The 27,460-nt window shown below is 32.6% G+C and overlaps 1 protein-coding gene across 1 annotated transcript in view; it reads left to right on the top strand.

Moving 5' to 3' along the window:
• The window catches only part of LOC132744732 (probable ATP-dependent RNA helicase DDX56), a 49,757-nt gene that overhangs the window by 10,347 nt on the left and 11,950 nt on the right, over positions 1 to 27,460 (top strand). The window contains exons 2-15 of the mRNA XM_060733510.1: positions 1,614 to 1,775; positions 2,489 to 2,569; positions 3,787 to 3,860; positions 4,396 to 4,566; positions 5,532 to 5,622; positions 9,079 to 9,143; positions 9,772 to 9,876; positions 15,598 to 15,669; positions 16,186 to 16,299; positions 21,384 to 21,503; positions 22,088 to 22,188; positions 23,131 to 23,204; positions 23,673 to 23,762; positions 24,881 to 24,986. Coding sequence (XP_060589493.1) covers positions 1,614 to 1,775; positions 2,489 to 2,569; positions 3,787 to 3,860; positions 4,396 to 4,566; positions 5,532 to 5,622; positions 9,079 to 9,143; positions 9,772 to 9,876; positions 15,598 to 15,669; positions 16,186 to 16,299; positions 21,384 to 21,503; positions 22,088 to 22,188; positions 23,131 to 23,204; positions 23,673 to 23,762; positions 24,881 to 24,986 — 1,426 coding nt within the window. The remainder of the gene's footprint in view (positions 1 to 1,613; positions 1,776 to 2,488; positions 2,570 to 3,786; positions 3,861 to 4,395; positions 4,567 to 5,531; positions 5,623 to 9,078; positions 9,144 to 9,771; positions 9,877 to 15,597; positions 15,670 to 16,185; positions 16,300 to 21,383; positions 21,504 to 22,087; positions 22,189 to 23,130; positions 23,205 to 23,672; positions 23,763 to 24,880; positions 24,987 to 27,460) is intronic.

The following is a 27,460-nucleotide window of genomic DNA, read 5'->3' as shown; positions in this document are numbered from 1 at the left end:
CCTTTATTCCGCTGTAAAATACAGTGAAAAAATCACTGATCCTGAACCGTCAAGAGATATTGTTACTTTTAGTTATTGGTGTCTGGAGGAAATTTGAATAAGAGCAATTTTGAAATTTTGAACCCTTTTTTATAATCCCAAAGACCTTCAGGATTTATAAATATAATGGTATGGCATTGTCCATCCTTTCCGCAGGACTGAAAAGAAATAGGGGTCATCAAACTGTAAACAGAACTGTCAACAATGGAGTTCATTCAGTAACAATAGAAGAAGAGGCTAATAGGCCTCTATTGAACAAAAGAAATTGCCCCTTACCCCAGTTTGGTCGCATGTCAGTTTGTAATTCTGTCCACAGACAATTTGCTTTTGCAACAACTTTTGAAGGATTTAATTGACTGTGTTTATTTTTAAGAGAAATTATTGGTTTCTGCGGAATAACTTTTAAAGGATTTCAGTGATTTAATGTTTATATTTAGTATGTAAGGCCATCCTTAAAAAAATGTTTGTTTGCAGTAACGCGACAGACTCACAAAATTTGCCCCTACTAAATTTTTTTTCATGGTCTGGATAAAAAATTATTATTTTTTTTGAATTAGAAAATTATGCCTTGTGCTTTGTTTTCGTTCTTTTAAAGGTTAATAGAAGAAATAAAATGTAGTTCTTATTAAATTAGAATTCAGTTATCAATTTATTAATTGTTACCAGATTATCAAAGCATATATTGTCCAGCATTTTGAAATTCCATGTTTATTTGGGAGAACAGTTCAATAAAAAAAAAATAAAGCGACCTACCTACCCACCTTGAAAATTCTGGGTCGGGTTACTGCAAACAAACATTTTTTTAAGGACAGCCTAAGTTTGTAATATTAAAAGACAGGTGAGGCCAAGTTGCATTTTTGCTGCAATCAACTCATTATTTATAGAGCTATGCCTATTTTTAAGCAATTTTTTTAAAGTTAAATTATTGGTTTCAGCAGAATGACCTATGAAGGATTTAAATGATTTTGTTGATTTTTGTTACGCAAGTAATACTATATTGTTTCAAGACACAAGTTAAGTTTTAGTTTATTGAAAGAGTAATTTTCTTTTTCCAGCAATTTTCCTATTAAATGTGTTTATATTTGGCATGGAAGTATATAATATCAGAACACAAGTTAAGTTTGAATTTCTCTACAATCAGCTAGTTGCAACCTTGATATAATTAATTTATTTTTATTAAAATGAAATTAAGTCATGTCAAATCTTCTAATACTTTTATATGTTAACGTGCTACCTCGAAAAAAAAGTAGACGCTATTTTTCTTTTACATTTGATGGTAAAATCATAATCTGAGCCATTTACAACAATTTGTTATCTTTCTTAAAGCACATTTTGTCCATGATACTTTTTGTAAATTTGCCATGTTTTTTTCAACAAATATAACTTACTTTATATACAGAATATTATATTTGCTATATAAAACTTATAGTTATAGACACACTCTTAAATCCGTTCCAGGAAACAACCAATACTAAACCATGAGTGTCAAGTTTCTTACAGGGTTTGAACCCCAGGGATCACTTGGGGACACCACCAGATTTGTTTTGTTTAATTAACCAATCTTTCATTTTCAGGCCATTTCCAAGCTAGGCTGGTCAAGTCCTACTCCAATTCAGGAACGTGCAATTCCATTGGCTCTTGAAGGCAAAGATGTGTTAGCCCAAGCCCGTACCGGATCAGGAAAAACTGGTGCATTTGTAATTCCAGTTATCCAGAAAATTCTATCTTCAAAACAGGTATTTTGAAATAGTAATTAACCTTTGCAAAGACTTGTGCCTGCAAAATTTTGTTTGAACGGTTTATTATTTCAGTTATACAAAATGTGAATATATATTGGCATTTAATTATTTTTGAAATTAAAACCAAGAATAAAATGTTTTCGGTGTTATGTTTTTGATAAATGGCTATTTGTATGTTCTTTTACTTTGTTACAATATTGTCTTTAACCTTTAACTGGCTAGAATGAAAAAATAATTAGCTTCTGTGTCCGGTATAGAGCCAGGCCAGCTCGCACATCCTTGCAGTCTTACCTGGGTCTTTACTGTTTTTACTGTTGATTGTGTTTTTTGAAATTTTCATCTTCATATCCCCAAAGGGACATCCATGGTCTAGTGGTTAAGGTTGTTGACTTCAAACCACTTGCCTGTCACAGCTGTGGGTTCTAATCTTGACAGGCACTTTGGATTCTTTCATGTATGGAAGCTATCCAGCTAGCTAATGGAAGATTGGTGGTTCTACTCAGGTGCCTGTTCTTGCCATATAATTTATACAGTGTTGTGGCAGCGTAAACTTAACTAAAAAAGGGGGAGGGGTGGAAATCCAAAGTTGATAATTGACAGTGCAAAAAATGACAGTTAGATATGTCCATATATTAAAGAAAATCAACTGGTAAAGGGTTAAAACAAAAAATTTAATGTATTTTTAAAGATTCACTGTTTATTTGTTTCAGACGGCCACAGAACAAAGTGTTAAAGCAATTATACTAACCCCTACAAAGGAACTGTGTAGCCAGGCCCATAAAAACATACAAGTAAGTTATATTTTTATATTTTGTTTATATTTCAAATATTCTGATGGTTTTGAGGGACATTACATTTTTTTTCTTCTTCTTTTTAATCTAATTCATTGAGTTATAAAAGAAAACGTTGTTAAGTTTTGGTTTTTTTAAATACAATTGAAGAAAAATTGATAGACATACTTGTAGTTGAGAACTTGATATTAAGATTATTTTTTAAGTAAATAGAAATAAAATATGTTGCTAAGTTTTAAATATTTATAATGTTATTGTACAGTACAAATTCTATGAGCATTAAATGGAAATAAAGCAATGTGATAAAATTCTTAAACCATTTTTATTGTTGTAACTCTTGTAGCTTTAATTATGATATAAGTAAGAGTTACTTCCCTTAGATCATTAAATAAATATAAATGCATTCATGAAAAGCTCTAATGCAGCCCTGTAAATAGCCTTCAGAAAGAAGCAACATTTTTCTGCCCACAGATCAGGAAACATTGTTTGTTTTGCAGTAATAAAGGTTTGTTTTGCAATAACAAGACTGAGATTAATTTGAGCTAACTGCTTTGTTCATTATTATTAAATAACCATTGAAGTTTTTTACTTAAAACTTCACATTTTTGTTGAATTAGTTATCTGTATGAGGTATGGTCATACTGAATCTGATAAAAATCAGCTCCTCAGTAATGCTTCAATAAGTGACCTGATGATCACCAATTTGATGTCACCTCATGACCTTTAATTAATCCAAACCTGTGGTTGCTATTGCCTTCTTGAAAGTGGATAAGGAATGAGTACATGATTTTCAAAAGTTTAAAGGTATTACACGTCAAAGGAATTTGCAGGGCCCATATTTTTTCATAAATAACTTTAGAATGAAGATCTTAAACTGGGTCACACCTTACTGATAAGAAGGGTGCATGTGATTTATTCTGGTGAAACAAGTCATCATGACTGCTATGGTAGACAAGGTTCATACATTTGAGCCGCGTCACAACAAAACCAATATAGTGGGTTTGCAACCAGCATGAATCCAGACCAGCCTGCGCTTTTAGCGCAGTCTGATCAGGATCCATGCTGTTCACTTATAAACTCTATAACAAGTAGAGAAACTGATAACGAACAGCATGGATCCTGATCAGACTGCGCAGGCTGGTCTGGATCCATGCTGGTCGCCAACCCATTATGTTGGTTTTGTTGTGACGCGGCTCATTTGCTTAATTATATTTCAGGAACTAACAACATCATGTTCACGTGAAATTAGATGTGTTGATATCTCCCCACAAGTACCATTACCTACACAAAGGTGGGTTTTGTAATCTGATCATTCCTTCCTCTGAAATATTCAGATTTTATGATATTTTTGGTGTATTTTGGTATAGATGTAACATGTTTTTCAAATAGCAATTATTGCCTTCCCTTATGACGGTCATTTCCAATATATTATATGCCTAAGATAAGATAAAAATCTCCCATCTTCATTAAAACTGATAAAAGTCTTTAACATGTTGGTGCTGTAATAATATTTTCCTTCATATGTATAAAGGTATTTGAAAAGTAACCAAAATCAGCTGTTTATGGATTTTTTCATACTTATCACTTATGTTATATACATGTAAAAGATTGACTTCCAAAATGGTTGCCACTTTTGGCAAGGGAGGTAAATATTGTAAAAATTGGGAACTGACTCCAAGCGGATATAGAATTTGCATTGAGATAAATATAAGAAGGTTTTTATTAAGTCTTTCTAATGTATCTATATTACATTAAGCATGCATCATAATTATTTTTAAAACCTGGATGTTTGAAATTTGATTTTTCACTTGTAAAATTTGTTTCAGACCGATGTTATCTGAAAAACCGGACATTGTTGTCTGTACTCCAAGTCGTCTGCTGGCACACATTGAGGCGGGAAATTTAAACATTAAACAGTCACTAGAAATGATAGTAATAGATGAAGCTGATCTCGTCTTCTCCTTTGGCTATGAGGATAATGTTAAAGCCATTCTCGGGTAAATTGTTTATCAACCCTGAATTTCTTAAATGGACTTGTCCGGCAGCCAATTTTGGAACTGTCCATTATCGATTTTAGAGATATCAAGATGAAAATTAGAATTTTGGCCATCGACAGGATAGAACCTTGTCAGACTACAAAGATTTGCTGGCTTACCTGACTTTACTGGTGGCAAAGGCTAATTACTTTGTGGTTCTAGAAAGATTAGAAATTTTTCTCCCACAAGTAACTACAACTCTTGAACAACACTTGAACATATTAGATATTGGCATGTTAAAGTTTTGTCCCTTGCATCATTGAAAGTTAAGAGATAGGAATATGTTAAACTCATAGTTGAACTATGTATTTCATAAAGAACATCCGGTTTAACTTTTTACAGAATTAAGTGGTACTGACTTATTACTTGAATCATATCAGAAAGTGCTGCACAAAGGGATTTCATGAGTTTCTCTTTGATAATAAAGTCTAAATGCCTCTATAGACTGTTATGCAATGGCTTCTGGAGAGTGATGGTAATATCTAATACACTAAAAAATGGTACATAAGCGCTTTTCTTGCCTGAAGTATACATCTTATACAGTACTTCAGTGTTTTATTATTTGTTTTTCTTTCAATGAAACTGGTAGCTTCTTTCTTTTCACGTACTAGTGCCTTGTCTTTTGACAAGTATGTTTTGATAATGAAGCTACTAGGGCCTTCATTACAGTGAACTCTTAGTAAATAGGGCCCCTGAGTCAGGCATATTTAAAAAGTGCAACAAAGCCCCACTATTGCATTTTCTTTTCCACACATGGGTATTTTCTTCCCTATAATTGTATACATGGGTGCACAGTTTTTATGCATCTTGGACATACTAGAGACTTTTATAAATACATGTATATGTATTTTTGCAATTTATGGTAATTTATTCACAGTATTTGAGCAATGCATTATCTTGTTTATAATGTTCTCTCTATATTTCAGACATATGCCAAAGATTTACCAGGCATTTCTAATGTCAGCTACACTCGGTGATGATGTTAAAGCCCTAAAGAAGATGGTTCTACACAATGCTGTATGTATCATACCCTTATCAACTGAAATATATAAAATGGACTTGTCCAGGTGTTTGTTTCTCATACTGGACATAACCATTTATCATTTTTAGAGAAAATTTTATAATAAACTGACAGAATACCATACAGTGCAAACCATGATATCAGTCCATAAATATAGGCCGGCTGATATTGATCTGTATTGGTCACATAAGTAGAATCTGTTGAAGACATAAAGCTAAAAGTTGTAATATCATAAGAGCTAAATGATTCAAAACCACTAAATCTTCATCTATCTGCACATGTTAGTCTATAGAGATTTGATCAATGAGATCATGTCATGCGTTTGTCTCAAAGTTTGTTTTTAAATAACGTAAAAAGACAGCTTAATATATAAAAACAACAGGAAAGGTTAGAGCTGGATAAGGAATGTCTTAGGTATACAGTCCTAGGATAGAAGTTCTCAGTTACTTGCAGAATAATTAAATAATTTATTAGCGGATAAACTTTTGGAAACCAAAAGTGATTAGCCTTTGTCGCCAGTATAGAACCAAGTCAGTCTGCTCTTCTGTACTGTTAGACCAGGGTCTATACTGTTGTTAGGTCAAATTTTGTATTTCATATTTGAAATCCCATTTCTTTCAAACAGACTGTTCTAAACTCAGAGCAGGACAAATATGAGCCGCGTCACAACATCCGCGCAGTCTGATCAGGATCCATGCTGTTCGCTGTCAGTTGCTCCACTTGTAATAGAGTTGGTAAGCGAACAGCATGGATCCTGATCAGACTGCGCGGATGCGCAGGCTGGTCTGGATCCATGCTGGTCGCAAACCCACTATGTTGGTTTTGTCGCGACGCGGCTCATATAAAGAAGTCAAGCAGGTTTTTAAGGATAAGTACTTATGTAAAACCCAAGATTCAATGTAGCTTGGAAGATAATTGCCAGCCAGAAAGTGTCACTAAAGTAATGTACAACAAATCACAAGAATTTCCCTAGCCATAATACATGTATTTCCAAGTGTTGGTAATATCCTACATTATTATGTTATGTTACGTTATGTTTTGCTTGCGTACTTTTGTGGTTGTTTTTTTTAAATTGCTTTTTATAAAGAGTTTTAAGAGCTTTAAAACCCAGACAGCAATGTTCTAGTAGAGGAATGGTTTTCTTTTGAAATAAAAGTTCATCAGGTATTATTTGATAATGAGTTCTGGTATGCTAGGATTGTTTTGGTGCCAAGAATAGAAATGTCCTTGGTTATTAGTCTTTTATATGGTACAAAGTAGACCAACTTGGAGTATAAACTGCTAAAAGTATAATTTATTAGTTCTGTTGAAGATCAATGCATAATGTCATACTTTTACAGTGCTAATTCATTGTGCCCACTTCCTTTATATAGTGCTGAATTAAACGCGCTGTATTTAGACTATGCAATAAGTGAGGGATATTTGTGTAGTTTGACTCATATTTTATAGGGAATGTCGAGATTCTTGAAAAGTTCATTCATCTGTTAATTAACAAGTGGAGCTTTATCATTCAAACCAAGACAAAGTAACATGATACTTATGCAATTTCAGTCCAACTTACAACAATCGCGACAGGGACTTTGGATTCTTTTCATGTGAAGAAGCTATATAGCTAGTTTACAGAATATAGGTGTTTCTACTGAGATGCCAGTTTGTGCTTGAAATAATGCACGGTCTGCCTCCAACAGTAAAGCTGGAAAGTCACCATATACCGTGTTGATATGACAAAAAAACAAAAGAAATTACAACATGTAAGCCATAGCGCTTCTCTGCTGAATATATTTATTAATAAAACAGTCTTGTTCAGTGATTTTGACAAAGTCTATACTGCCTCCATGGTCGAGGGGTTAGAGTCGATGACTTCTAATCCAGTTACCCTCTAATCTGGCGTGGGTTCGATCCCTGGGAGATACTTTGGTAGTTTAGCGAGGAGAAAGATAGTCTAGTACTGGTGTTACTCTCCAGGAACGATGGTTAGGAAACTACCCGCCTATATGACTGAAATACTGTTGGAAAAAGGCGTAAAATGAAACGAACAAAACAATTGACAAAGTTTATTGTTGCTTTTAAGTGTTTGTTTGTTTTTTTGTGACAATTTTTTTTATTCATAACAAAAAATAAATACTTCAGTTTAGTATTCAATTGCATACATGTATTGTTGGGTTAAAATTGCACAATTGTGCAGCCTGAATAAACTTTGTTATTCTATCCAGGTAATTAGTTCTGTTTAAACAGGCAGATTGCTACCTAAGCTAGCTCAGGGTGAGCTTTTAGGATCATTGAATGTCCGTCCACATAACACTCTAGTGGTCTCATTTTTGCCTCAATCATCATCAAACTTTGTCAGGATGCTTATCTAGGTAATAGCTCGGATGAGTTCGAACATGGGTCATCTCGGATGAAAAACTAGGTCACAGGAGCTAAAAATAGAAAAACCTTGTTAACACTCTAGCGGTCACATTTTTGCCTCAATCATCATCAAACTTTGTCAGGATGCTTATCTAGGTAATAGCTCGGATGAGTTCGAACATGGGTCATCTCGGATGAAAAACTAGGTCATAGGAGCTAAAAATAGAAAAACCTTGTTAACACTCTAGCGGTCACATTTTTGACTCAATCATCATCAAACTTTGTCAGGATGCTTATCTAGGTAATAGCTCGGATGAGTTTGAACATGGGTCATCTCGGATGAAAAACTAGGTCACAGGAGCTAAAAATAGAAAAACCTTGTTAACACTCTAGCGGTCACATTTTTGACTCAATCATCATCAAACTTGGTCAGGATGCTTATCTAGGTAATAGCTCGGATGAGTTCGAACATGGGTCATCTCGGATGAAAAACTAGGTCACAGGAGCTAAAAATAGAAAAACAGTGTTAACACTCTAGTGGTCACATTTTTGACTATATCATCATCAAAGTTGGTCAGGATGCTTGTCTAGGTAATAGCTTGGATGAGTTCGAACTTGGGTCATCTAGGATGAAAAACTAGGTCACAGGAGCTAAAAATAGAAAAACCTTGTTAACACTTTAGTGGTCGCATTTTTGACTAACCTGTCATGAAACTTGGTCAGAATGCTTGTCTAGGTAATTGTTCAGATGAGTTTGATGGGTCAGGTGAGCGATCTAGGGCCATCTTGGCCCTATTGTCGGTACTTCACTTGGATTTTAAGTGCCATTTGCAATGTGTCAATAACTTTCTTTGTTCACTTCACAATTTTTTTATTTTTTAATACATTTTCAAAATTTTTGTGAAAATTATTATGAATCTGGGTGAAATTGTAAAATTGCAGGAATTTACAGTCTGACATCGCTGTATTCTGGTGGCATAGACAAATCTTTTTTACTGCTAGTATTCAAAGTATTATTATGATCAAAAAGAAAAAGAGCTTGAAAAATTTAGCAAGTGATATAAATACATACAAGTACAACATATTGCATTATGTAATTACAGGTGATATTGAAATTGAATGAGTCACAACTTCCTGAGACATCTCAACTTACACAGTATCATATAAAGTAAGAATATTTCTTTTTATATAAACTGAGTGAATCTATAATCTTTGTCAGTTTTATTGATACAAATTTATTTTAGTTTGATTATTTTGGAAGCTATAAGCTTATTGAAAGACTCTCGAATCCGTTCCTGGAACCAACCAGTACTAAGCAATGAATGTAAAGTTTCTTCCTCAAGGTAACGATGGTTGCCCTGACTGGTTCTGAACCCACGGGGCCAGCAATCCTTAGATTACTAGTTCTACGAGTTAACCACTCGGCCAAGCCGCCACTGTGTTTGTCAATAACAATAAAGTCATGATCTATATCAGTCTGTTGTTCTGGCCAACTTATTCCTTACCATAAGGACTTGTATGTATTTAAACATGTGAGCCGTGCCATGACAAAACCAACATAATGGGTTTGCGACCAGCATGGATCCAGACCAGCCTGTGCATCCGCGCAGTCTGATCAGGATCCATGCTGTTTGCTTACAGACACTATAACAAGTAGAGAAAGAGATAGCTAACAGCATGGATCCTGATCAGACTGCGCGGATGCGCAGGCTGGTCTGGATCCATGCTGGTCGCAAACCCATTATGATGGTTTTGTTGTGACGCGGCTCATATGCTGTTGCTATGTCTGTTTTTAGGTGCAGTGAAGAGGACAAATTTGCTTTGATTTACGCATTGCTCAAATTGCGACTTGTGAGGGGAAAAACTATTTTATTCGTGAATAATGTAGACAGATGTTACAAGTGAGTATAAGTTTGTTTAGCTAACCATAATAGTTGTTATCTCTATAAAGGGAGATAATATCTAAAGTTAACAAGGGAGATAATTTTTAAAGTTTTTTTTTTTTAATTGAACTTTTGTCATTTTGTAAAAAGTCAATAAATTTAAACAACTTCGAAACTATTTTTAAAATCATTCAGTTAGGTAAGTCAGCTTTGATAATGATACACAAGCTCTGTAATATAACTTTTGACTCTTTGAAAATGTTCAGGAGTGCATTAGTTTTAACCTTTTGATTTATACTTGGTATTTTGAGCTTATTTTCTGTACTGTTAAGTTCGACCCGTGAACCAAGTACTGGGAGTGTTGTATGAGAACTAATTTTGATGCCAACAGGACTCAAACCCACAAACATTAGTTTCAAAACAGGCGTGTGGACCATTAAGTCACTGCTACATATATTATATTCATTGTTTAAAGCTGCATGTATCCAGATAAGCTTAAATATTTTAAGAAAATTAAACTTGAGAAAAATGAAACTAAGATTTTGAGTAAAGTAAAATGATTCAAGATTCAAGTAATAATTTACATAATTATGATATGCGATTAAAGGGGCTACACTGAGGTCTGACAGGTAATTTGGTGTCCAAAAAAAATGTAAACAAATTTCTTCACAAATCACAATATTATAACTAAAATAACAATAACTTACACTTTAACCAACCCTCTAACAACAATTATGCTAGAAAATGCATATTCACATTAGCTTTTGATGCAAAAATGGAAGTTGGCTTTCCCAGACATGTACAGAAGTTACCCACAATTCATCGGGTATGACTAAAATACGCAACGGACATTTTTGGAACAACAGAGTAAACGGGGGTAAAAAAAGGTTATTGATTTTTTCTCTTCACTCTAACCTATCTGACATGTTTATATAACTTAAGTATAACGAAGAAAAACTGTATAAAAGATAATCAAGGTAGCAATTTCGTTGTCTTGAAAAAACAAACGCCAGCGAAGCGGACATTTTCTAGACAAAACGGAAAGATATTATATACATGTACAATTATTTTCATTGACATTTCAGTTTCAATTTCAATATTTTAAGGTAAACATAATGCATCGGTGATATTTATACTATAACGAGCACAGTGTAATCACACTAATAAATGTATTTAACACTATCTATAACGTATTTAAATCAAATACAGTTAATGATATGTCTCATTTGATTTGATTGTTTTTGGGATGTAGTGGGGGTTACGTCACACAAGACTGTGTAGGTCATTTTAGCGACCCTTCAGTTTTACTGGTGGAGTAAGAACTCAGGTGCCCCCTTTGCAAAATTGTTTCTGGCACAAACAGGCATCTGTGTATGTAATGAGTTACGTTTCGTAGGCTATCTTGATAGGATCGTACATACACGTTCCACACACAATTACATCATATTCATACCATAGGCAAAATTAAATGCACATTCCCTGTTGTAACAATATTAAACCCCAGAAAAAAACCTATGAACCAGCTTCAGAATGTGGCATTTCTATCGTTATTCCAAAAAAAGCACCCCCCCCCCCAAAGAAAAAGAATGAGTACATCAATGGGCATGCTCTGGAGTGTTGGGAACTATTACCTGCACTCCAGTTACGCACTGTGCATGTATATGAATTCGATTTAACTCTGACTCGTTTTCAACAGAAAAGTCTTCAAACTATGATACAATAAATGTTTATGATTCTATTAGAAACTTGTTTAGAATTTAATGATTTTTCGGTGAAAACGATATAAATTACTTGTGCTACAGATGAGATCAAAGTGCTGAAGGCACTGAAGAAAAAAAACGGATAAACTAACACATTTTCACTCCAGTTTCACAGGTAAATGAATTTTATGTGTCGCGGTTTACATCTTAATATCAGCTAACCTTTGCTTTTTGCGACTTTTGTTTTTGAAAATAATCTAAACGAGTAAAATAAACCCTCTTTTATGGGCAAATAATTTAATAAGTAGCAACCCCGATTTCTCTTTCATAAATTGGCTTTAGCAAATTCTCTTCTATTCAGATATTAAGAACATTCTGTCAGTGACGTGTCTTCTAATTGAAATCTTCCTGGTGAGTTTGTTTCGGTAACAGGAAGAAAATGACTGTCTGTTCGTATTTTCGGTAACAGGAAGAAAATGACAGTCTGTTCATTTGATCATGACTGTGAAAAATCATGTTTTGTGAACCAATTTATCCTGCCGATAAAGATTTTGCAAGCAATCTGGTTGTTTATGTTCAAGTGCTTACACTTAGTATTTAATTCCAAAGAACATTTCTTAGGAGACATTAAACGTTTGATTACAGTTTAATCTCTGTAACCGAAATACTTAGGAATTAATTTTAATTCCTGTTACTGTGAAATTTTTCGTTCATGTTTTAAAAATACTTAAGTAACTCTATAAATTTTCAAAACGATATCCAGTATTTCCGAAACAATCAGAAAGGCTTCTAATACATACTCTTATAAATCTTAAAGTATTACGATAACCACCTACCTAATATCCAGAACATACATACGAAAAACAAGATAAATCAAAAGGCTGCAAGCTCTGTGGTATTTTCTGATCTTTGCAATCTAAATCGCACTTTAAAACTGTATTATTTTCCTGTATAAGTTTATTATGTACTATAATTCTTCTTGCTTGGTACCAGAGTTTGATACATATGGAATTTTTCATGACTATGGTTGCATCAAAAAATCATTTATGTTCATTTTTATGACAGTCATACTTTATCCTTGCATATCGTGGCTATTTCCTTAACAAAGAAACTTTATAAAAACTAATTGCCTTGAATTGGATTTGAACCCCAGACACACTAAACGAGCGCGTTACCCTTGTACCACGGAGAAGATATACGAACAATGCCTGAATAAAATCAAGTAATACTAAATTTAGATTTTCCATTGCATTTCGGGTTTGTAATCCTTATTAGTTTCGAGGTTTTTTGTTCAAGAAAAACCTGTTGTTTAACATTGATGTAAATAATTTAACAAAAATCTTCTCGCCAAAACATTCCGACATGTATATATTCAACTACTCGACAGTCAGATTTATTTGTGAAATACGCTCTCGACATCGCTTAAAATAGCATTTTCATTGATTAAAATGATATTCATCCGCGTAATTTGTGAATGTGCATTTATTGACAATTCTGTAACCCAAAGCTACTTTTAAACTTTGAATGCGTTGTAATTTGTTGGATACTTATAACAAAATGAAAATATTTCTTTCTTTTAAATCGCTAGTTTTCAGCTGTTTTAAGAACTGCTTGTTGTTAGGTTTGTCGTGAAACCGCTGTGTCAGAGATATATGCAACACCCACACAACCAAGCAACACAGGACCACAGCTAAATTATCAATGAAAAATTTAATTTCAGGCTTTCAAGTGGTAAATAAAAAGACTAAACAAAAAAAGAGAAAACAGGAAGAAAGAAGAGACAAAAGTAGAGAAAAGTAAAGGTTTTAGTGCTATAAAGCAAGAAAAGCAGGGTTCTCTTCCTAACTTAGTTATGCAATGAAATGCACCCGATCAATATTTAGCCATTGCAATTTTTGAAACCTGTCACTCGTGTTTTCAAAATAGTCGGGAAATGAACCTGACCTTTTTTATCAAAATATTTAAAAATCTATTAGCAATGAGTATGCCAAGATAAACAGGCTATAAGGAGTAAAAACAATGGTTAAGATATGCATTGCCCTTTCCCAAATTTATACCGTCTAGGAGTTGGAAGTATTATAAAACATAGTTTAAGCAATGGATGTTGTATGAGGTGAGGTTACTATTATCTTACTGAATTCTTAAAGTTACTTTTACTTACCTGCCCTTCACATTTGTCTTGCAAGTATCATGATTTTGTTTGTTTCGTTTAATTTGAAAGAAAGTTAGGGTTTAAACAACAACAATTATATAATCAGTTTTAAGTTTATTTCACTAGTCACGGCAATAGCCCTGCTGTGGAAGCTTGACTGTGTTGGGGGCTGCGTCCTGTGAACGTTACCGTCGCCTTGTTTGTCTTTATTCCAGTTTTCCTTTTTTACTCTTATAACGCTCTCAATTTCTTTTCCACCGGGAAGCTTCAATATATTGGTAACATTAAAGGACAGCTCAATTGACCCATCACTAGTACGGAGGCCTTCCAATAAAAAAGAAATTAATCAGGATATCTGCTAAATCAATAATGATAATAATTATATTAATAGAGCCAGATTGTAACTCTTTTCAGACCTTTTTGATAATGTTTACCATGTGCATGAAACAGGTATCAATTACCTATAGTTTTGAATGTCTAGATCAAAACGTATTAATCTTCTCATCAACAAAGTTTACATCCAATGCGGATAACTATGCTAGTATGTATGTAAAATGATAAATATTAAATTTCAGATCTATCTAGCAAAGGAGATCGATTTTTCATTATAGAATTTTAATTATAAATAATATGCACTAGACATACATAAGAAATATTAACTAATAAAATTGAAGCCTAAATGTCCTTTAATGAGGCCGGATTCATTCTCTATTTAGCCAGTGCTTTCAGTGCTTTGATCAGAGTTAAAGAGAAATCTCTGGAATAACATTCTGTGTGTGCGTGTGATTTTTATGCTTACAATACTCAAGTTCATGTTAATTGTATAAAAGGTATTACGAAGTTTTTTTCCTGACGGGTGTCAGATAAACCAAAGTGACCTTTGAAATAGGACCCATAACAGTGATTGACAAAGTAAATTTTCTTAGCCTAGATATCAGGATATTTTAACCATTACAAAGTTAATACATAATATTTAATAATTACACGAAAGCTCTCAAATTAACATAGAATATTTGTAAAATTTGTGTATGTCCGTTTCCAACTCCGTACGTTTAGCTAAATTCATCATTGTAATGGAGAAAAAAACATGATTACAACACTGTAATGCTTTAAATGTATTGAAATTGCTTTTGAAAGATTTTTCTCACAAGAACATATGTGAACAACAAGAAATTTAACAAACAAACCCATAATTTGCTTTTAAATTTATGGATTGTTGGTATATTCCACTTTCACACTTTCGTTGCTGCCGATACACAAAAAATTCTCCGTTTCGCTTTTTAGTCATCCCGACAATCATCACGTGACCGTTGTTTTTATTCAGATTTGCAAACTGAAAGGTGTTTAAACGCTTTTCCTACAAAATTGGAGAAAATATGTATTTCAAACGATTTGCCAATCCAAAGAACACATATCAATGTATCACTGATTCTGTTTGAATGTCCCTAACACGCAGGTAACAAAAAATTATCGGTTCGTGAAATTTTACTTTTTTTTGTGACATTCGGCCGTACCTCAGTGGAGTACCTTTAATGACTGATTTTGCAGTATATATCACCATAATTCTACTCTATAACTAACACAGTAAGGGCTATTTTTGTACATTGTGACCCCCTTTTGGCAATTTATGTGGATTGTAAGTACAGTCTGCAATGTATAAATTAGTTTCTTTGTTTCTTTCACAGTATTTTACTTATAAATACATTTTTACAATTTTCTTGAAAATAAGCATGAATCCAGAGTCAATGTGACCATTTTTAAAGTAATATTTGTATATTATCATTTACTAATCATTTACTAATCCCAGTTTCAGTAAGGGTTATACCATTTTAACAAATAATTGTTCCATACAGGTTTCAATTTTGAAATGTCATTTTTTCCACACAGGTTACGTCTTTTCCTTGAACAGTTTGGAATTCCAGCATGTGTTTTGAACTCTGAACTCCCTGTAAATTCAAGGTATGTTTATAATTTGTTATGCTTTAAAAAATTATTATTTATAATGAGAAATTCATGTAAAAACAAATAGGAAAGCAACAAATATTTGTTCAATATATTGTTACATGTGTTTTGAATAGTCAGATCTATCATGTTTCTACAATAGCAAGTCTTGAACATTATTTTTTTTGTCATTTGATGATGAGTAGGTGGTATTTGTCAATGTGTTTTTAAAAAAAAAAATGTACAAGCTGTTTACTATTGATTGCTAAAAACAAGGCCATTTACTTCCTGGATACAAGGAAACAGCCATTTTTTCCAATAATAATTAAACAAGAAAATTTCATATCAAAAAATGTTTTTCTTGTAAGTGGAAAGTTAATTTCTTCTTTAATTCATGAACATCTGACATGTACATGATATAAATACATGAAATAAATGTAGCATGAAAACCTTGTGTCTGTTTTAATAGTTGTTTACTAATTTATTATTAATATATTACTTATTTATCACTAATTTGTGTATTACAAATTACAGATGTCATATTGTGGGACAGTTTAACGATGGCCTGTATGATTACATTATAGCAAGTGACGAGAACTTGTTGGTCAATCCACAGGACAAACCAGTAGATCCAAGCAAACAGAAAAAGTATAAACTATTAATCTATTGTTATTTTGGTCATTATTTGCTCATTTATAGATTTTGAGGACTTTGGATTGTTTCATGTGAGGAAGCTGTCCAGCTAGCTTACGGAACGTTGTTGGTTCTACTCTGGTGCCCTTTCATGCCTGAAATAATGCACAGAAGGGCACCTGAGGTCTTCCTCCACCAGTAAAGCTGGATTATCACCATATGACCTATACTAAGACGGTGTGACATAAAACCGAAACAAAACAAACAAACTGTTTGGCATCAGATCGTTTTAAGTATACATATTTCACTTAGTTTGGGGATTTTCAAACCAACCAGTCAACTGTTCAAAGTAAATTCTTACTGCACTGATATGTTGATTGACCTTGCTCTGGTTTATGCCCACCATTATCATCGCTAACATTTAGAAAAATATCAAAGAACAAAAGTCTTTATTGAGACAGACAGCTTTTGACCTTTTATGGGATATTTAGGTCAGTATCAAAATGATATTTAGTCAGATATGATTTCCATATATCTCTAAATATCTGGGAAGAAAGTGATTCCTTGGAAGCTTTAAAAAATCAGCAAAATTACATCAAAATTGCAGACCCAGTATGCAATACGTAATACTGTAATTTGATCACATCCGCTTTCACCAAAAAAAAAAGGATAGTAATTTTGCATACATACTATGAATGAAATACAGTGACATAATTCTTATGATTTAAATTGTTTTTGTCTGCATTATGTCCTTGAAAAGACCTTGTTGTGTTGACAACATACATGCTTATCATATGATACCATATTATATCCATATCGTATCATATTTTACTGCATATTTAATTGTGTCGTGCCGAGTTTTTTATGGCCCTTTTTGTGAAGATATTTAAATGCTCGAAGAATTTTCTGGAGAATAATAAGGTCATGGGTGTTTAGGTTTTATATTTCATAATAACAAATTGTTAAAAAAAACATGGCTAGCATTACTATAGAGTAAGATACATGTAGAGAGGTAGGAACATATTAGTTTTCTAATTGAGCTCGGCATGGCACTCAGAATTAGCTTGCTTACAAGTATTAGTACACGCCTTTTTTAATAGTCGGAATAATTGCAAAACAAAACTTGTGTTAATTATTTTCAAAAAATGAGCTTATTAAAAGTAATGGAGAAATTAAAATGAAATTGAAAAGGTAAAATTGATTTATTTTGCAAATTTAGTAAATAACAGAATAAATGTCATCTAAGTAACATCATAAAGATATTACAAAGAATGAATAAGTTATAGCAAAGAATGCGTAAATTTCTGCAAAGAATTAGATATAGCAAAGAAAAAGCAAAAGGCAATGATGTGTAGCAAAGAATAAATTAAATATCAAAATGAATCAGTTGGCATTAGCAAGGAATCAATTAAATAATAGCATGCTAGCCCATATAGCTCATTTGAGGATTCCCTGGCTGGCCAATTAAAATTACTAAAATAGTGTTTCGGATGAGATCTTAAATCGAGGTCCCTTGTATCTTAAACACTTGGTATGCTAAAGAGCCAGGAGAAGCTTCTGGAATTAGGGCATCTCTTTGTATCTGTATCTTGCATTATCCTCCAAAATCTAAAATGACAAATACTCACCCATATGGGCAACCAGTGGCGAGTATAAATAAACTGAAATACACTCATTAAATATAGAAAAGAATTAGCTAAATATAGCAAAATTCACTTAAATATAACAAGGAATCAAATAAACGAGCAAAGAATGCTTAAGTTTTAGAAATGAATTAGAAACAGCAAAGAATCAATTGCATACAGCAAAATAAGCTAATATTCAATTACAAGAAGATATTACAAAACCAATTATTCAATGAGATTATGTAAAGAATCAACTGTATGTAGCAGTGATGTGTTAAAAGTAGCTAGTTAAAAGAATCATTTAAATCTTGGATAAGCAAAATGTTGATAATATTGAAGTAGTTGTAGCATAAGCCATTAAATGAATAAAGCAAGAAATCAGTTCAGATGAGCCAAAGAATCAGATGTATATAGCAAAGAATCAATTAGTTTTACATGATATGTAGCTAAAAAATCATCTAAATATACATTGAAAGCAAAATAAAAAGATAGGTCTTTGAAAAAATATTCATTTGAAACCAATATGTGGATTACATAATTCCTTTTAGGGTGTTTGTGGACGATTGGATAAAGTTGTTCACTTTAGACCACTATCCCTTCACTGCTGTGGGTTAGAATCCCGACAAGGATTTTGGATTCTTTCATGATTGTGAAGAAATTATCCAACTAGCTTACGGAATGTCGGTGGTTCCACTTGGGTGCCTGAAATAATGCACAGATAAGCACCTGAGGTCTTTCTCCACAAGTATCACTGGAAGGCGCCATATGACCTATATTGTGCTGGTGCTATGTAAAGCCCGACCAAATAAAAAACAAGTCATTATTCATTTTGATTGGAAGGGGGTGGTAGTTTTAATAGCCATAACACACACACACAAATTAAGATATTTAAGCAAGGTTTGTCCCTATTGTTTTTATCACAGTAATGGAAAAATGTCGTAAAATTTCCAGAAAATATCGAATTTATCAATTAAACCAGAAAATTGATTTCCAGACAAATTGCAGTCATGTGAAGGTGTATAAATTATATGGAGATCAAATTTGTTTAAATGCGTGACAATTTTAGAGAATTGAATCCATGTTTTTACAAAATATAAGTGAGCTTTTTAAGAACAATAGAATAACAGGGATGGAATGTTTGTTAGAATATGATGTTGTTAGAATATGATAACTTGAAAACAGTAAATGATCCATTGTTTTTTAGTTAAATTTTGACCATTTCAGGTATGTTTTTAGCAAAAACAAGCGGAACTTGAGTTTATCTCATTCAACCTAAGCAGTGGTCTTAAATAGTTGATTACAATCCAGCTATGTAATTGATAAATAGGTTATAAAAGATAAAATGGCAACAGAGTTTAAGCATGCAACTAGAGCTACTGTTTATGGTCACTGGCAATCTCTGGCTGAAATTCAAAAAATTCTATAAAAGACATTCCTTTGTTTGGGAATTGAAAAGATATCAAAGGGTGTAATCAAATGACAAAAGCAAATAAATATTGTTATGTTGTTTATGTTTTAGTGCATATTCACATACAAACCTTGATTTTTAGCTTGACTTTTCAAAGAATAGGGAGAGCTGTTGTACTCGCCCCGTTGTCTGTGTCACACTTTGGTTAAATTATAGTCCCAAGTTAAGATCTCCAAAAGTACTGGAGGGAATATGTTGAAACATCACACATATATATGTATTTGGGAGCATAATAGGAGGTCACTGTCCAAGGTCCATTACTCTTACATGGAGTTTGAATTATGGCCATTTTTTTTAACTAAGAAAATTCTTCATTATCTAGGCTCTTGTTTTATTATCAAGCACTGAGAATAGTTGAGCATACTGTCCTACTGACAGCTCTGTTAAAAATACAACCTCTGACAGCTGTGTCGGGGAAATCCAGTCTTTGGTTGTAGTCTATTGCAATGTGCTTATTTGCTTCTTTGATGGTTGTTATGAGTTCTAACCCATACAGGAGAGTTACTTTTAGATGCATTTGCATCCTTTTCATGAAGTATGCTAAATTATATATTACATTAAAATCACATTAAGAAGAGTCTGTGGGCGAGTTGTTAAACAGGGTTCCCACGGTCAGGGAAAAGTCAGGGAAAAATGATTTGTTTTCAAGGTCAGGGAAAAGTCAGGGAATTTTGAAATTGGTCAGGGAAATTTGAAAAATAAGCAAAAGTCAGAGAATTTTGCAGAATTTTTTTTTTGTCAAACAGTAAGAAGCAAAATCAGTAAAAGCTAAGGCAGTTTCTTCCACTATTTTGGGTATCTTTATTGTTATTTTTGATTATGCATTCTGCTTTTTATGTAGCCACTTCATTACCTGTCTTATTGTTTCTTGTCCAACACCAGTTTTGCATTGATTACTATCGTATATTTTAATTTTTTAGTCAATACTCCATTGATAACTCTGCTTTGTATTTTTAAGGGAATGAAACATCTTTGTATTATCAAATACTTTAAATTTTGGATAAATGTACTCATACTTGTTGAAAGTAAATAAGACAAGTTGCTTATGACAATTGCTCTCTAATATTCATTTTTTTTTTATCCTGAATAATTTAAAATAAAGAATTGGAGAAAATAGGTTGGCTGTTTGGGGAAGAGGAGGTCGAAATACATGTATAAAAAATACATTTAATGCTTTAAGATTGTGCAAACTTGACGCTGTTATTGGTCAGGGAAAAATGGTTTTGGTAAGGGAAAAGTCATGGAATTTTGATTGCTCTTCTTTGTGGGAACCCTGTTAAAGTCATTGCCACTTGTCTCTCATCTTTGTAAGCTTGAGGGCACAAGTGTCGTTGGATTATACATGTGAGGAAGGTACATGTATCCAGCTAGCTTACGGAACGTTGATGATTCTACTCAGGTGCTCGTTTGTGTCTGAAATAATGTACAGATGGTCACCTGAGGTGTTTCTCCCCCAGTGAAACTGGAAAGTCGCCATATGACCTATACTGTGTTGGTGTGATGAAAAAGCCAACCAAAAAAAAAAAAAGCACATTGTGCCTCAAAAACAAATAAATACTTCCTTCTTTGAAACGAAAAAAAATCAATTTTATATAAGAGCGTGTTAGACATTTATCACCTAAAAAAAGTAGAGCTGAATATAAAATAATTTGTCATAAAAGTAGCAAAATGTAAACAAAGAACATTGTAGTGTTTTGACTTCCATAAAAAATACATATTTTACTAAATCACTCTGATTGTACTTAGTGCCATAAGGTGAAAGATGTTCCAAAATTGGCCAATGAATATCTTAAAAGAAACAATTATAAAATCATCAGAAATAAAAAAACTTTTGAGAAATAAAAATATATGTATTTCTGGGCCTTTAACCATATATTACTACTTTGAATTATAAGATATGATATATGTAAATTATACTCATAGATAATTGAACGAAATTACGAATTACATTTAACTGTTAATGGAATCTTAAATATGTGGTACATATTTGTTTTTTTAATTTTCAGACAAAGGAGGAAGGATAAAGAATTTGGGGTTTCTCGAGGGCTGGATTTTCAGAATGTTTCAAATGTGATTAACTTTGATTTCCCTATGACAGTCGGGGCATATATTCATAGAGTAGGAAGGTAGATACAGGCAATGTTATGCCATTATTTAATTATATGAAGCAAACACAGTTTATAAAAGTGTAATGTTCATTTTTCCCTTAACATGCTGTTAAATTTTTTATAATGGATATGCCCAGCTTTGAACTTGGAACAGTCCATTTGAAGTTTATGAAAAGTTTTTTACAAATTTGCTCATGCAGCATTTCTTTATTGGCTTATGTCATTCATATTTGGTAGTGTTGCCCATTGGAGTAAGGGATTAAAGCAGCATGCCTCCAGATTCATGCAAATTTTCATGAAAAATTTAAAAATGTATTTTAAGTTAAATATTGTGAAGAAATCAAAAGGAAACAAAAGTAGTATGCTTGGACTTAGATTTGGGAGAATTTCCATGACCCTCAAAAGTTTTTTTTTACACTTTTGCTCTAACAGCCTTTGATGACTAATGTACATGGAATACATTGACAAATGTTGAGGTTTAGGAGCATCCATTACCATCAGCGATATTGTCCTTCTAAATGAAGAGTATTTCAGTTCCTAAAACAAGAAAACAGAGGATTATGTAGATGTTATATTGATGTGTTTTATTTGAATTTTTACAGAACAGCAAGGGGAGATAATAAAGGGACTGCACTGTCATTTGTATCAGTAAAAGAGATGCCATTATTAGAGACTGTAGAGAAAGAGTTATCTGGAACTGCTGGTACACCTTTTGTTATTTATACACACATGTATATATAAAAAAATTATGGCGTTTAAAAGTCACATCACACCCAATATTGTAAAGTCCAAATGTGTGTCAACTTCCCAATTTAACATGTGATTGACGACCTCAAGTGCTCCTTGTTAAGATTAGCATTTATACCATTAAATCTGTCAATACAGCTATGCAGTTCATTGATGCTGACTGAATAAACACTAAACCTCATACATGTACTTAGATATAAAGTAGGGCAATAGCCGAGTGGTTAAAGCGTCAGACTAGTAATCTAATAACTGCTAGCCGCATGGGTTCAAGCGCTGTCTTTGTTTCCTTGAGCAAGAAACTTTACGCACATTGCTTACTGCTCAATACTGGTTGATTCCAGGAACAGATTTGATAGTGTGTGTATAAGCTTATAGATTCCTACACAATCACACTAAAATAAATTGTGAGATAATCATATTTGTACAGACTATTGTTGAATAGGCAATATGTGAGTGTACAAAAAACTGAAAAAAATTAATTTCTCTTAATTTAAGAAAAACTACCGTATTTCTTTTGTAAATTTGTATTACTCAAAAGTGGATACTTACAAACTATAATTCTTCATATTAACTTTTTATGTACTTGAACAACTATTTTCATCTTAATTCTTTAAATGTTATTCAGTAAGAATGGCTGTTTTACACTCATTTCTTTCTGCTATTTTAGTTTGATTGTGTAGGAAGCTATAAATATCAGAAAGTGAAAAAATTGATTTCTCTTTATTTTAGAAAAAGTATTTCTTTTGTAAATTTGTATTACTTAAAATAGTTGCTATATTAATATACTATAGTAGAGAATAAAAATGAAGGAATGAATTAGTTTAGAATAAATGGTACATTTGTCAATGACATGCACTGTTCTATGCAGTATTAACATTGATTACCTCCCTTTACATAGAACATGAAGGCACAGTGTTTAAACCATACCAGTTTAAAATGGAAGAAATAGAAGGCTTCAAATACAGGGCAAAGGTAGGACATCCACAAACATGCTTTCATGTGGGTTAATCAGTGGCATGTTTTTTAGAGAAAGGGCATTGGCACATGGTTAATTTTTTTATTTTTTTATTTTTATTTTTTTTTATTTTTTTTGTGAACTGGAAAGAAAACTGACTATCATATATAGAAAGGAACAGAGCGTGATTCATTGCTTAGTTCTATGATAAATGCATATATTATTAACTTATAGGGTACAAGTTATATTTTTTCTGGTTGCAGTAATGTAAAAAAAATGATTGGAGAATAAATTAAAATATGTTCATGTGTATGTAACATAATAATTATATGCTGTACATGTTAATAGCCAAAAAAATAGTCAAGGGACAAATATTACACTAAAATAGCCTCAGAAAATAATATTGTTATCTACTGATTTATTCATGAATTATATTTAGGAAATAAATATTTTGAAAGTAATATCCTCTATTTATCTGTTTATAGGATGCCATGCAAGCTGTAACTAGGGTTGCTGTGAGAGAGGCCAGACTAAAGGAAATAAAACAAGAAATGTTAAACTCACAGAAATTAAAGGTATAAATATTTGAATCCAAGACACTGTGTTTCATTATTCTATTTTATTCCTCAGATACCATTAACATTTTTCTTCTTTTTATTTACTCTATGTATTGTTCACACAACTCTATTACCGGCGTACTCTTAGTATTTTGTCATGTGCGGTCTGTCATATATACAGTGAAGTTCAAAATCTTTGACCTCATTCAATAAAAAATGTAACGTTCTGCTTCACACAAAATATTCATTATATTAAAACATCAATTAAGTTCAATGCAGACATACAGAAAATGTTAAGTACGCCAAAAAATACAGAGTCCCGTGCTATGGCAAACCTGAATTTTATGACATTAAATAATTGTTTTAGACATGTAAGATCCTTATTACCTGAAGAAAGTAGCTTTTAATGCGAAATTATTTGTTACGATAAAAGTAGCAAAATGTTTAATAAAGCAGAATTTTGACTTCCATACAAAGTACTAAACAACTTTTACTATCTATTGCAAAAAAAAGCAACTGAAGCAAAAAGTATCTCAGAAAATTGGCAATGAGTAATTTTTTTTTTTTTTTTTTTTTTTTTTTTTTTGGAAAATTATAACATGGCACCCAAAATAAAAGCTTCTGAGAAAAAAAAAAAAATCATATGAGCCTTTAGAGAAACATTGAGGCTTTAGTACTGTACTTATCATCTTTGTATGTAGTAGCAAGACTTTTGATACAGATTAGAGTAGTATGCTCCAGATTGATGCTAATTTTCATGAAAATTTTAACAATGTTTTTAAAAGTAAAATATTGTCAAGTGAACAAAGAAGGTAATTTGTACAATGCAAGCAGCACTTGAATATTACCACAAAGTGGTCTAAACATGGTAAAAAAATCTCATTTGAGCATATACAATACTTAATTTGTTATTTTTCAGACTCATTTTGAGTGTTTACAATATTTAATTTGTTACTTTTCAGTCACATTTTGAGTGTGTATAATACTTAATTTGGTTGTTTGTTGGTGTTTTTTTTTTGCTGTTTTTTTTTGTTTTGTTTATATTTTCTCAGTTTCAATTTCAGGGCATTCATTACTTAATTTGTTATCTCATTTTGAGGTCATACAATACTTACTAGTACTTTGCTATTTTTCAGTCACATTTTGAAGACAATCCTCGTGACCTTCAGCTACTGAGACATGATAAGAATCTCCATACAGTCAAATCACATCAACACATGAAACATGTACCAGAATATTTAAGTAAGTTTCCTTTTACAGACAATAACGATCAATATACTATTGGAATTGGCTATTGTATTAAGTTAATGTTGCTATTCTTCCATGTAATACAACACTATTATAACTTACTGTAAAGAAATATGTCTGCAGAAAAAAAACAATTTTAAAAGAATCTTACACTAGCTGCTGGTACAGACCGGAATATGTAGCTCGAGGCTGTGCCAAGTGTTCCCAAACAGTTACCCGAGAGCTAGATATTCCTGTTTGTACCGACAGCCAGTGTTTGATTTTTTTCTTGCATATAACATATCAATTATTTTCAGAACAGAAAACGAAAACTCATTATGCACTTTTTACTGATATTAGCATATGAACTTACAACTTCATTCATAACGGTAAAGTGACGTCATCCTAAGAACAGAATTCATTCATAAAAGGCACGCGGCAATGACATCATTTTAAGCATGTGAATTGTCTAACATGGAGGTTGTAAGAAAGATTTTTCTAGCACTGGTGTATATGGTAATTTATCTGATATGCAAGAATGGACAGTATAGAGCCTGGTCAGACTAAACAGTTTTGTAGGCTGACCTGGCTCTCTTTATACTTGTGGCAAGGGCTGAACACTTTCGGTTCCAGAAAGTTCAGAGTTAGAACCAGGAAGTGCCAAAAAACAATGGTTGCAAAATAACAATCTGACAGGAAATTGTTAATTAAAGGTGTGATATAAAGAGTATATAGAGAGTATGTGATGGTTAGATTTCATTGAAACAACAAGCAACATTGTGTGATATGTATTTTGAGAATGTTTTCATGAATGACAACTGCATTTGTATGAATTATCTATATGATGCATATAAGATTCAATTGTTACAAGAATAGGCAAAATAGTTTTCATGAATGAAAGACAATCAAGAGACAGATGTTGTATATTAAATTGTGATAGGCAAAAGTACAAGTTTGATGTTACATTAAATTGTGATAGGCAAAAGTACATGTTTGATGTTATATTAAATTGTGATAGGCAAAAGTACATGTTTGATGTTATATTAAATTGTGATAGGCAAAAGTACATGTTTGATGTTATATTAAATTGTGATAGGCAAAAGTATAAGTTTGATGTTATATTAAATTGTGATAGGCAAAAGTACAAGTTTGATGTTACATTAAATTGTGATAGGCAAAAGTACATGTTTGATGTTACATTAAATTGTGATAGGCAAAAGTACAAGTTTGATGTTACATTAAATTGTGATAGGCAAAAGTACATGTTTGATGTTATATTAAATTGTGATAGGCAAAAGTACAAGTTTGATGTTATATTAAATTGTGATAGGCAAAAGTACATGTTTGATGTTATATTAAATTGTGATAGGCAAAAGTACATGGTTGATGTCATCCTTTATTGCGCAGTATTAAGTTCCATACCATTGTTTATGTCTGAAGGGGTTTATAAGTATGCCCACTATCTAACTCAGCTACCCAGGTAATTGGATCTGCTACAGGTTTGGGTGAGGTATGGTGAGGGGAGGCATCAGCTGAGACTAGCTGACCTAGTTGTGCTAGTAAAAGGTGCATTGACTGGTCAGAGGTACATCACACCCAGGTTAGACTGTTTGCAGGGGATGTGAGCAATCAGTTTATTTTAATGGACAATATTGCACGTCCCCACCATGCCTGGTTGGTCCAGGACTACCTGCAGAGGGAGGGCATTGGGTTCCTTGAACACCAATACTAAATCCCAACCGTGCACAATGTGGAATGAGCTGTAGATATGAATATCAGCTAATCAGGTGCAACCTAAGAGCATCCACTTAAGGCCATGTTGATGCAAGAATGAGCCACTATCTGGGCTATAGGACTGTCAATACCTCATAGGGAGCATGAAAAAGGTGTTGCCAAGCAGTTGTCTTTAGCAATGGATAAAATACACACTACTAAGTCTTAACTTGCAAACAAAGAGGTTGTGAAAATTTGGAAAACAAGTTGTATGTCCAAACATGTTGGATATAGGGTGTCTTTTCCGTCACAGATACATAACTAATGCAAACTCAGTAAAAAATATTAAATTTGTCCTTCAATCAAATTCCTTAAACATTATATTGACATTAAATATAATTTCTTTAATGGTAATCAAATCAGAAAATATAAGCACTAAAATATTTCGTACTTACCAAAAGTTGAGAAATATATTTTCTCTGTCCTTCATGTAAATTAATTGTAATGACTGTAGTTATTAAGATTGAATATTTACTACATTTTAGTTTAGGTCGATGCTTAGGGAAAGGGCATTGTTGGATTTTCCAGTGCTGTTTTTGACTTGATAATACTGTGTCTTTTATTTTCACTGATTACTTTATTTTTTCGTTGCTTTTAAGTGAATTTCTTATATTCTTATATTAAAACTTAATATGCAGTCAAACCTGTGTTTCAGACCACCTTTAAATAAGGACCACCCGGTAAATAACAATCTTTCGATTGTAAAACAGAACAGA

This window comes from Ruditapes philippinarum, unplaced genomic scaffold (genome assembly GCF_026571515.1).
Source record: "Ruditapes philippinarum isolate M1 unplaced genomic scaffold, ASM2657151v2 ctg1935_1_1_1_1, whole genome shotgun sequence".
Lineage (NCBI taxonomy): Eukaryota > Metazoa > Mollusca > Bivalvia > Venerida > Veneridae > Ruditapes > Ruditapes philippinarum.
The sequence above is the reverse complement of the archived record's forward strand: the minus strand, read 5'-3'. Positions and strand labels throughout refer to the sequence as shown.